We start from the raw sequence: 12,912 nt of genomic DNA, 5'->3' as shown, positions 1-12,912 counted from the left end.
CGCCAATTGAGACGGAGAATCAAACATTCAAGGATCGAGTTTCGATACAAAATTTCACCCTTTTGGTGCACAGTTTTGAAAGTGCAAACAAAGATATTTGAACTTATCGTCACTAAATCTTGCTAACAAAAGACAAAAATATTGTAATACGCAGATGGTGTCATGAAATGAAAGAAAAAGCAGGGGTTGATCATGGCCTACTATATCTAGTTGAGGAGTCTGTATCAGGCGAGGGCGCTAGCCAAAGTGTTTTTATCAAACCATAAAACACTTTTATTCACGACCATGAAAATAAAACAAGGAGAACACATAATTTCAGGTAATGACTTGCGTATGTTAAAACTGTATATTAAAGCGCCTTGAGCATCATTGAATGACGGATATGCACACTACATAACAAGCCACTATTATTTTAATTAATTATATTAATTATATTGCTCACCAATTCCTGCAGGGCTGGGAAGAAGGGGTGATCTCGATGAAGAAAGGTGGGCGCCGGTTGCTACTCATTCCTCCATCGCTAGCCTATGGAAAGAAGGGACTAGGTTCTCGGATACCGGCCAACTCTACGCTCATATTCGATGTTGAAATTAAAAAGGTAAGTCGAAGTTAAATAAAGTATATTAAAAAATAAAAGCATGTTTTGCATCCCGCCCGCTTCCCTTTTTTAGAGGCCGCCTCCTTTTTTTTTCAATGAAAAAAAATAAAATAGTTTGGGGGAAATTTTCATTAAAGGAAACATTTTAACAATCTCAACATTCCTGAAAAAATGTGTCGGGAGGCCATTTTGAAAGGGAAAAAAGTCCATCCTTCCTTTTTCCAAAAGGCAGGCTCTAATCATGTTTTTTCTTTCTTTTCCGGATGTAATCACCTTGTCTTTGGTTTTTCTTGAAGGTTAAAGTCACTAAAGACAAGGATGAGACGGGCTCAGTGTCTTCCGATGCCATGGAGGCGGGATCATTACTTGCTAATGATACCCATCGTGCCGCCTCACCAAGGGTGGATGCTGGTATGAGGTGAGAGAAACTTCCCTAGACTCAAGTTCTGGGCCCAATTTCATGGCTCTGCTTACCATAAGCAAAGAATCGGCGCTTGCGGAAACAGGGAATTCTGCGCTTACGTCAAGCAATTGCATGGGTTAGCGGCGAGTTTTGGCTTGTGCCCGTGAGTACTCCTTGTTACTAGGCATTCTATGCGTGATCAGAAGCGCAGAATTCGGCAGTAAGGAGAGACTTGAATTTAGGCCTCGTAATTTGGGCAACCATTGTTGGTGCTGTCAGACTTTTGGTTGGGTTTAGTTTGTATGTTTACTAAGCAGAGCCAAAGATTGCTTAGCAAGAACTAGCTTCCAGCTATAAAATAAATGGTCATGGCTGAATGGTCTGGTGTATAGACTCGAGTCCTGTCACATGGCACTTGAGTAATAGAGCAAGACACTTGACCATAGTTGCTCTGTCCTTCTGATGAGATGTAAAGCTGTAGTTCTTGTGTGTTGTATTAATGCATGTTCTAGACTCCAGTGTATTTTATTTCTGCTGCAAATTATGTCACAACCCCTTGTGATTCCTTCAAAGCTGAACTTTATAATCAATGAGCTTTCGAAATGAAACCAATCGATGCTGTGTTGATCTTAATACCAATTCTGTACAGTGTCTTACAGATCTGTTTTCCTCTTTGTCTTCTCTTAAAGCAGCAGTGATGAAACAGTTAAGACAAGGTCTGCATCTCTCACTGATCAGATGTCGTCGGTAAGTTTAAAATATTTTATTGAAAATCTGCTTAATCTCCATTTGATTCTTCTCTCATCCCATGTTTTGAGTATTAGGAAAAACAAGAGTCGGATTTTGTTATTATTATTTTTTTAAAGGATTTGGGTACTTTTTCAAAATGTCCATAGATTTACATTAAACTCACACAGTTTGAAGATAATGATAGTGGAAAGCTTCCCTTCAAATCTTACTTACTGAGGTGCTGTAGTTTTTTAGAAATGAGTAAAACAATGTCATGAAAATACGTTTGTAAATGATTAAAATAATTTTCCTCTCATGAGACCAAACTTGTTTTCATGACATTGTTTTACTCATTTCCCAAAAACTACAGCACCTCAGCACGTAGTATTTTCAGGGAAGCTTTCTACTACCATTATCTTCAAACTGTGTAAGTTTAGTGTAAATCTGTGGACATTGCAGAGATACCAACATACACGATTTGGGCGTAGCAAATACGATTTCGAGCCGTGACTACGACGCTACGATAATACTCAATAAAACACGCTAAACAAGCCGCCCAATATAATTTTATTAAATCGTACAATACATGCAAACAACTAATGAACTATTAAGTGGAAATAAAAATTAAGAAAAATATCAAAACAATTGTAACAGAAAAGAAAAAAAAACACTTTTAATTTTAGAACGCAGTGTTGAATAATAGCGGCGAATTCACTCGACCAATGTACGTGTCTCGACGTAATGATTGTTGCGTGCCATCCCCCGCCGCTGGCTGGCCGGTTGATTGAGTGTGCATTTTTTACGCTAGTGCATTTCTGCAAGATCGTACCCATTGATCTCTATTACACGATGGGGAATAGTGCACACGTGCGTGGGGAATGAGGTTGTGTGTGAGCTAACGTGTCACAGTAACCTCATTCCTCATGTATCCACTATTATTGTGCCCACGCTGGCTGTACATGTACTTCAATGGCGACAAAAAGAGGAGACCTTCTGAACAAAAACACCTTCAACTGAGTGGCCTGTGAGGTCTAAGCTAGACAGTTTCTATGTTTTCCTACCAGTAATTGTAGCGCCGATGTCCAGACAATGCCCAAAATACGGACACGTATTTTTTGCCCAAAATCCGGACACTTTTTTTTTTTTTCTTCTTTTTTTTTGTTCTCTCTCCCAATAGCTTGTTGTTGCGTTTCTGATCATTAAAACACAAAACATTTAAGTAAAGCCACCCTTTTTTATGTTACATTTAAGTAAGGCCACTCTTTTTTATGTTACATTTATTTGAAACATAGTCAGAAGATGAGGGAAATCAGGGTTTTTATCAATTTTTTTTTCACTATAAACATTTGTAGTTGTTCTGTTGATGCATACAGGTAATTGTTATTTCACAACAATGCCTGAAAATGAGCTAATTAGCATTGTAGAGAGTAATAGAAAGATCGGTTTAGGGAGCCCAAGCTGCGCTCGCCCAAGCTGCGCTCGCCCTTAACATTTGGGAGATGCTACTCTTTTTTTAAATTCAATGTTGGCATCTCTGACATTGTGTTTTTTGTCCTACAAAAGTTTACATAGACCCTTTAAGTACTAACATTAAGCTTTGGTGTTTTGTGGTTACTTGACAATCCATCAACTGTCTTCTTTGAAAATTACCTCACGAGGGCAGACACTTGTATTTTGAAACCCGTAATTTACACTTGTCACATGAAATCATTGTAACATTAAAGCCTATATTACACTTTCGGAACAGAAAAAAAAAAAGTTCACAGATTTACAAAAAACTAACAGGGCTTACAGAAGGTAATGGTAAAAGACTTCTCTTGAAATATCATTTCATGAAATGCTTCACTTTTTGAGAAAACATTAAAACAATTATCAATTCTCGACTACGAGAATTACGGATTTATAGTAAACACATGTCATGACACGGCGAAACGTGCGAAAACAAGGTAGGGTTTTCCCGTTAATTTCTCCCGACTCCGATGACTGATTGAGCCTAAATTTTCACAGGTTTGTTATTTTATATATAAGTTGTGATACACGAAGTGTGGGCCTTGGACAACACTGTTTACCGGAAGTGTCCACTGGCTTTAAGATGAGAAGAGTGAAAACAAGTCACAACATGTACAAGGAATTTACACTTTCAGCATTAGTCTTGCGTCCAGTTCTTAGTCCTGTTCTGTTTCTCCGTTACAGAGTCCAGCCAGCAGTAGTAAAGCCAAACTGATCTCTAGAATGGCCAAGATGGGACAGCCTATGCTGCCGCTACAAGGAGCTGCCATAGCTGCAGATAGCACCGACGAGTCAGAGGTGGATGTGAGTATTGTGTTTATTGTATTTATTTGTTTCATAAAACATCCACAAGGCAATCGCCAAAAACGGATGGATATACAATTGCCAACAATCCTTTCAGTTCTCTGGGGTCGATTTCACAAAACTCTTCCTAGCTTAGGACTAGTCCTAGGCAATGCTAAGAGATAGGACTGGTCTTAAGTAACTCATCCTAACTTAGGACTAGTCCTATCTCTTAGCATTGCCTAGGACTAGTCCTAAGTTAGGAAGAGTTTTGTGAAATCGACCCCTGGAGCCATAACATGGAACGATCTTCCTACTGACATTAAAAGCATGCTATTGCGAGTTTCGAGAAGCATGTCAAGGAGCACATTTCAAACTCAAATTAGTTATTTGTATTTTTAGGTCCTTTTGTTGACGATACTTCAACGCATGATGACATGGCTATCCAGTAGCTGTTATGGTCATATCTGTTTCCCTCCTGTCTTAACTGATTTTGTTTTGTATTTTAGAATATTGTCTATAATTTATCTTCGTATATATATTATTTTTAATATCCTTCTACGCCTCAGAATAGTGAACTAGATCGATATAGATAGCGCGTTAACGAATACAATATATGATTGTTATACTCTATGCCCACATGACCACACCCTTCCAACCCCCCCCCCAAGGAAACTGAGGGCCCGATACACTCTGAACGAGATCCAAAGGGCAGTCGATAACAATTTACCCCTTGAGATAGTGTCAATAAGATTAGGCAGTCACAAAATAATGTAATTATATGTTCCCATTGGTGATTCATTCATACAAACTTAATTACAAAAAAAAAAAAACAGGCCACTTGCAAAAAAAAGGTCACATTTAGAGTGAACTTGAAATGTGTAAACAAAGTTTTATCATGCTATATTTAGCGCGATATCTTCATTCAGGGAAGTCTAGTGATATCGGAGCCAAGTTTACTTGAAATAGTTTTCACAACACAGCTGCAATGGTCAGACACTTTTAAATCCGTTATGTCATTCGGAGTGAGACTATAGCGGCAATCACAACTGGTACATAGTAGGTGGTAATGATATTGAACCGCATTTGTTCAGCGCATATCACTGCTTAGTTCCTATGCGCTGGATAGGACATAGATAACAACAGGAAAGAAATACCAACTGAAGAACAACTAGGTTTGCCAATTCACAGTTCAGCTGCAGCTACTTTGGAAAGACCGGGCTCCGTAAGATTTTGTGACGGGTGGAAGTGACAAGAAGGGACATTGTTTTGGAACATAAGTGTCTTGGAGGTATTGTATTCGTGAAGTTGTTCCTGTGGTAATCAAATCTGGAAATGAAATCGTTACAGGAGAATAGTGCCTCAGACACGGGTTATCCGTCCCTTCCGGCACACCCACATCCACGCAGTAAACCCATCAAGACGGCACGCAAGCCGCCGGCTACCAGCGCTAAGCCTGACCAGCAGTTGCCGATGGCTGGTGACCCGATGATGCAGCAACAGCCTGGTATGCAGATGCCTATGCAGAACAACACAGCTGGTATCCCGCAAGCCTCACAGGGTAGGTTGTAGGAACTTTAGCAGTCTGAAATATCTTCTCACGGTACGACAAAACACAAACAGATTTCAGAAGGTTGTGCCCACAATGGGCCTTGGTCTGGCTTCTGAATTATTAGCTCTTGGGAAAACCAGAAGAATCCTGAATAAGTTGCCTGAAAAGTGTTTTCAAGCCATGCTGTGCGTATATCTATCCCAAACCTTGTACTTGGTAAAATGGTCCTACCTTTTTTCAAGGACCAAGTGTCATGCCTGCAAGAATTGAAATATCTGTAATCAATGGTTTCAGATGTTCACATTTGAAAGTGTGCTTAAAAGCAGTGGACACTCTATTGGTAAGTACTCAAAATAATTATTAGCATAAAACCAATACTTAGTAATGAGTAATGGAGAGAGGTTGATGACCAATTGAGCTCAAATTTTCACAGGTTTGTTTTTTATGCACATGTTGAGATACACCAAGTGAGAAGACTGGTCTTTGACCATTACCAAAAAAAAAAAAAAAAAAACATTTTAAAGTGCAAAATCAATCTATGTTTTAGTCAATGAACTTCACAGAGTTTGTTGGTATTTAGTCTAGTATCTACCTCTTCTAACCCCCATAGGCTTGACACACACGGTGGCCGTCTACCAGCCTCAGATGCAGCCCCAACAGCAGCCCTTCCAGACTCAACCCCAGGTGCAGCAACAAACCATGGGCATGCAGGGAATGGGACAGCAACAAGCATTCCAAGTAAGAATATTTTGGGGTCGAGGTTGATCTTGAGCTTGTTTTATTGCATTTTCCTAACATCACTAGATGCACCATATGCTCTGAGCTTCAAAAAGGTTGATTAAACCATTTACTTTATCGTGAGGACAATTTTGTGTATAGACCCTGGAAATCTGCCCCATAGGTTCCTTGCATGTGATGTCACATGGGGTAAACAGCGCCCTCTCTAAGGTTAAATGAAGACCTATCATTGAGAGTCGTGCGCGGGGCATACATACGTAACAAGTTTCTACTACCACAGCAATCGCAGTTTGCGTATGCCGCTATAGCTAAGTCAGTCCACGAACAAACTTGTGCATGTTAACCTGCAATACGACTGTCAGCCAATTGGGCGCCCTCTCTTGATCTCAGTGAGTGAGGGCACTATATAAGCTTGTGATAAGATGTCATACCCAGTGTGTATTTGGAAATACAATGGAAGTATTGATCGTAGTGTTATGGGGAAACTATACAGTTGATATATTATGTTATACCTGATCTATCCTGTTATACTCTTTACTTCTTGGTCTTGCAGTATTTGTATGTTTGTATTTTTGTACATGTATGTAATTATCTTGTTATCATTGTTACATGTAAGTGATACCTTCAGCTACAGCTGTTGGTCATTTTGGTATTAACCAATAATTAATGCAAAAAATAGTTAATGGCCTGACGTTTTGACCCTAGCAGAGTCTTTCCCGAAGGCTAAATGACAACACAACAAACATGAACAGGTAACTAAGTGAAACATAAGCAGTGAAGTGGAAATACATGAATACCTATGTTTCACTAAGTTACCTGTTCATGTTTGTTGTGTTGTCATTTAGCCTTCGAGAAAGACTCTGCTAGGGTCGAAACGTCAGGCCATTAACTCTTTTTTGCATTTATACTCTCGGTCCATTTGGTTGGTAAGTTGTTTGCAACAGCTAATTCTATTTTTTCATTTCCTGACCAATAATTAAGGTACCTGATCACTAATGGTATTGATCCTGTTGTACTTGATCAACCCTTGATTTACCGACTTACATGTGTACCTCCATTGCTATTCACTCCTTCAAAAAAAAAAGTTTTATTTATCTTTGTTTTTTATTTATTTATTGTAATAGTGCCCTGAGCACCTTGGTGGATAATTGTTCTTTATAAAACTTGGTTACTATTATTATTATTATTATTATTATTACAATCAATCAATTTGATATATCAATTATCAGCATTTGTTGTCATTCACAAAAAAAACCACTCCATTCATGAGCACACATTTTGAAAAGTTTGTTCCTACCATAAATTTGTCTCTGTCTGTCTGTCTGTCTGTTGTCTGTCGAAGCGAGCAAACGAAAGCTACATGGTGTGAAGTTTGTTCCTACCATAGATGTGTCTCTGTCTGTCTGTCTGTTGTCTGTCGAACCGAGCAAACGAAAGCTACATTGTGTGAAGTTTTTTGTTTAATAAAAGAAATTTACATTGTGGGCTTAGCCTCAGAATATTTTTATTATGGAGAAAAACAAACAAAAAAGTTATCATAGGACAACACCTTAGGAAAGCCCACAATGTTGCTCTATTAAAGGAACACGTTGCCTTAGATCGGACGAGTTGGTCTATAAAAAGCGTTTGTAAATGCATATGGTTGGAAAGATGTTTCAAAAGTAAAATACAACAATCCACACAAATTTGACTCGAAATTGCATGGTTTTCCTTTTACTTTGCAAACTAACAAGGTCGGCCGTTTATGGGAGTCAAAAACATACGGTTACAAACGCTTTCCAAAGACCAACTCGACAGATCCAAGGCAACGTGATCCTTTAAGCACGTCTGTCTGTCTGTCTGTTTGTTTGTTTGTTTCAAACCATGTGCTACCCAAGCTCCGTTATTCCTAACCCCGTGCTTTACACCTGCGCCTTACACCCATTTTTGATTTGTTTTGTCTGCCATCCCTCTGCTTTGCATTGACAGTCTACGACCTTCCATGGGACGACACAGCAATATCCATTCCAGGTACTGTGGTAACCACCTCTACATGTTGTTATTCTTACACGTGTGTTTTTCCATTTGTCAAAATGTGTCGTAGATTTACAGCATTGTTGTTTGGAAGAGTACATTCATTTCAATCTTCTAGTTTTCAATAAAGGCACCATACAACCAACCCGTTAGAATTGTCTTAAAATTCAATGGCCCTGTTTTTATACAACAATCAGTGCGCAATTTCACAAAGCTAGAAATTGTTGGGTCAGAAAATAGAATAGTAAAGTTAGATTCTTGTAATACTTACCTCCAACTTGCGGCTCTACTACTCCCCTGATGGATCAAAATTATGATGATGATGATGAACTTGTGCTTTCTTTGCACAAATCTATGCTTTCTCGCCTAGTTATGCACTCTTTGACATTCCGAGGACCGAAATGAAACTACTCTTCCAATATCCAAGAACGAACATTTCCGTTCACAGCACTTTCAATTTAACTCTTTCCTGCTCAATGCTTTTTGTTGTGGTCCCTGCCAACGCTATCCTCGGTTATCTTTCCTTAATTTATAACTTCCTTACTAATTAAAGCACTAAATGTTAAATAAATTTGATGGTGCCAGACCTACTCTCAGTATACATGGATAAGTAATTTTAGTTTACGCAGGGTTTGAAACTCTGCATGGTGGAAGTATAACTAAGAGAAGTTTGCGGTGTGTAAATCTCTTTTGAGTAGTGTTGGTTTAAAAAGAACCGGTGGTTAACGACTCAACATTTCAATCGGTGGCTCTTGTCGTCTTCAGTAGAATTCTCTGTTCGTCTGCATTCTCCTAAAGACGATCAGAGCATACTGATTGAAACAGAAAAGTATATTTAGTTGCTGTTTTCATTTCACCTTTTAACCATCATCAGTAACTGCTTGCTGTGTGTTAACACACTCAACCCATCCTTACCTCTTTAAAAATTCAAACTAAAAACATTACATTATGAGACTTGACGTGGATTGATACCTGTACACTATTATGTTGGTATTTTTATTTTAAACAATCCTAATTCTTTAATCAATCAATCAATCCGAGGGAATTTATATAGCGCCAAAATCAACCAAAGTTGTTCAAAGGCACTCTTTCGATATTGGATCTTACTGTAGGCTTGTATTGTGTTGTAAGCAATGCCATGTAATATGGCCCTGGCTGCAATTTAATATAGCTGCTTTAGCACAAAGAGTAGTTTAGCACAGCATTAATTTGCTTACCAGAAGAAGCTTACCAGCCAAAAAGCCAGGTAACATGTAAAAAAATTACTGGTGTCTTGCAGGTTTTTGCTAAGCTGGAAACTGTTAAGCCATACGTTCTGCTTGAGCAGTGCAATGGAGTTGGGCCCTGGGCTATATTTCACAGAGCACTAAGATTTATCTTAAGATGAGTTATCATTGACATGGTGATTTATATTATGACATAGACCTTTTCGCAAATACTGAGGCGCGCGCATAAAGCTTGGAATTAGGTGCACTGTGGTCTAGCTGGTGATCAAATTTGATCCAAATCTATCCCACAATGCACCTCATTCAACAGTCTGCGCTTGCGCAATTGTATTTGCGAAAAGGTCTATTACGCTTTGCTTAGCAATTAAGATTGATTTTCCACTTAAGATCAATCTTAGCTTTTTGTGAAATTGAGCCCAGCAGCCGATTTCACGAAACGCCAGGATTAATCTTATCTCGAGTTAGAGCGAGTAACTCGCCTTACTAAGGATGGGTCCAATGTGTCCTAAACGTCTATGTTGACGGAATTTAACTCGTACTAAGTCCTAAGATTAAGTCTTAGTAAGTAACAGTTTGGTAACATCGACGGTTGTTCCTTGAGACAGCTACAGATATCATTCGCTCCCTATCTGTCTTTAATAATATGACTATTATCTGATCTATTCAACAGCAGCAATACCAGCAGCAGCCAGCCGATCCCAACATCCTACTCCAGCAACAGGCTGCAGCAGCAGTCGCAGCGCAGCAGAATCTCCAGCAACAGCAGCAATTTGGTGGTGCCCGATACCCAGTCACTAGCCAGGCCCTCATACAGCCGGTTATATCCGAGTTGCCGTTGCTGCTATCGGAGTCAAGACAACACCACACGGATCTCAAGCTCGTTGTGGATGTGGTGTCAGGGAAGATCGACACCTTAGCAAATAGGGTAAGATTTGTATTATTCTCACAGACTTAAAGGCAACGGACACTACTGGTAATTACTCAAAAATAATTGTAAGCATAAAAAGTTACTTGGTACAGAGCAATGGAAAGTTGTTGATAGTATAAAAAATTGTGAGAAACGACTTCCTTTGAAGTAACATATTTTTGAGAAATCGGTAATTTCTCACTTCAATAATTAAAGACTTCAGGCCTGAACATTGAAGCCTTTTTGAAGGCATCTGAAAGCACACAAATTAGGGCAACCATGGTATTTTTTCATTCATTTATTCTCTTGCATATTTTGGTGTACATCCAACGAGAAAACTGGTCTTCGCTTTTAAGCAGCTCCCTATGAAGATGGTAATGTCTCCTGACGATGACCAGAGCAAGCTAGTCGAAACGTTGAGATCAATTCAGAACTGACTCTGTGACAGTACAGTTAATTACGATCCTATAAGCTAAAGTAGTAGTCCAGTCTATTTTCTATACCATCCGCCCTGGTAATAGTTGAAAAGCAGGACAGTTCTTTTCAGAACTGAGAAGTCTCCTGAACCTCCAATTATCTACTCTGCGGCAGTAGAATAAAGCAAGACAGTTCTCTAAGAACAACTCTACCTGGCAAGTAGAGACACACATGGTGTTACCGCAAACCAAATATACAATGTCAAGATGGTAATGTCAGTAAGCATCCATGCATGAAATGATTCAGATCTGAGGATTGGTGTCCATTCGCGAATGCTGTGGTTGGTATCTGCTGTTCACTCGCTAAACATGGATGGAATTGATGTTTCTATCATGACAGTTTTGTTCCGTTTTTTTTAACAAGAAGATACTGTTTTCATCTGTAATTTTCACATGTGAATTTTATTAAGTCTTGTTGATATTTTTGCATTATCTCGCCAAATTTGAAACGATGACCCTACATTTAAATGAGAAGGTTGAACTCAAAACTTCCCTTCCTTTAAGTGTGTCCCTTTAACCTCAACAGTTCGAGGGTTGGTAATTGAGGAAATCCCTCCAAACGCAATGATCATGACCTGCTTTCATTCAGTCCCGCCCCATCATCCATTGAATATATGAGGCAAAAGTCCCCAGTTGTTTTCTTCTCTTTAAAATGAGGTTGGTCGTCTAGGGCAACAGACCTCCCGACTCTAACTCTGAACTCCAAGGCTTTGATGGTATGACTCACTGTCTTAAATAATGTCAGCTGCCGTCTTAAAGGCAAAGCGTACATGTGTAACATTACACACAGTGCCTGATAAACATTGACTGCCTAACATATTGACAGGGCTTGGTATGCCCACTGTACCACTGGCCAGAGTGGAGTATTGTTAACACTTTGCCACTAACATCATGGATGTCACTGCCCATTTTGGAATATATATTTAGTTCTTTAAATGACTGTTATTCAACAAAACATTGGAGAAAAAAAAAAAGAATCCTTGGATGGGTTCAGGCTAAAGGAACGACCCTTTCCTAAAGATCGGCAAACAGATGTACCAAATTGTTTCTATTAAATGATTCTACACTTTGAAACACATCAACAGCTGTTTCAAAAATAAAAACAAACAATCTTTGAAAGAAATCCATTTGCCCTCTCGTCAAGAATGATTCACCAATCTGAAGGCAACTGCTAACACCCTTGACTCAAAACCAAGTCCCAGCCCCCAAATCTTCTAAAGCTCGGCATAAATTAATGGCAGGAAATCAGCGGGGAAAAGAAGCGAGAGGGGCTAAAAAGTTGGATGCCCTTGACGTCTATGACTAAAAGCCCCTGCATGTACAGCAGAGAGAGACGTTTCATTGGTCCGTCCTTCCTCAACAGAAAAAACTTGTGGAGACTTGAGAGAGAGTCAGACTTGGGGTTGGCAAGGCTACTTCCGAGTGGGACATACTCAAAGATTAAGTCTGGCAACAGTGACCTAGGCTACCCGGGCGTACACTCATAGTTTTTGATGTTTACATGATACTTGCTGTAAAAACTGTGGTGGGATTGTTTCTTTTATTTATGTCGGGGATTCCTAAATGGGACCCAGCCAACGAAGAAAACCACTGACGAAGATGACTTCCAACATGGCTAATAATGAGAAACTCCAATCGCATTCCGGAGTGCCGGACGGGCACATGTTTTGCACTGTGCCAGCTATGGTGACCATACAGGTAGAATGTAGTTTTGTAGCTGTCTGATACTCAAGAGTAGGTTGTATACAAAGTGGATCAGTACCAGCTAAGATTACTTGTTATGTCACAGCTGTGAGACGCTTCGATGGTCCTTCCTCAGAAAAACCTGGTGGGGGTTTGAGAGCGAGTCAGGCTGGAGGTTGGCTAGTCTACTACTGAGACATCTGCAAATGATAGTACTTGGATTAAAAGTTTAATTGAAATCTTCTGCGAAGGGATAACTGATTGCTTCACCATTTATTCTGTCACCGATTTTTGT

General features: G+C 39.4%; 1 protein-coding gene across 2 annotated transcripts in view; it reads left to right on the top strand.

The window, feature by feature from the left end:
• The window catches only part of LOC117303043 (FK506-binding protein 15-like), a 62,933-nt gene that overhangs the window by 24,878 nt on the left and 25,143 nt on the right, over window positions 1-12,912 (top strand). For both annotated transcript variants that reach the window (XM_033787094.1, XM_033787093.1), the window contains exons 9-16: window positions 455-598; window positions 895-1,016; window positions 1,691-1,748; window positions 3,924-4,043; window positions 5,373-5,583; window positions 6,185-6,312; window positions 8,281-8,322; window positions 10,222-10,476. In XM_033787094.1, the coding sequence (XP_033642985.1) occupies window positions 455-598; window positions 895-1,016; window positions 1,691-1,748; window positions 3,924-4,043; window positions 5,373-5,583; window positions 6,185-6,312; window positions 8,281-8,322; window positions 10,222-10,476 (1,080 nt within the window). The remainder of the gene's footprint in view (window positions 1-454; window positions 599-894; window positions 1,017-1,690; window positions 1,749-3,923; window positions 4,044-5,372; window positions 5,584-6,184; window positions 6,313-8,280; window positions 8,323-10,221; window positions 10,477-12,912) is intronic.

Source organism: Asterias rubens, chromosome 19 (assembly GCF_902459465.1).
Source record: "Asterias rubens chromosome 19, eAstRub1.3, whole genome shotgun sequence".
Taxonomy (NCBI): domain Eukaryota; kingdom Metazoa; phylum Echinodermata; class Asteroidea; order Forcipulatida; family Asteriidae; genus Asterias; species Asterias rubens.
Note: the sequence above shows the minus strand (reverse complement) of the source record. Positions and strands in the feature narration are given on the sequence as shown.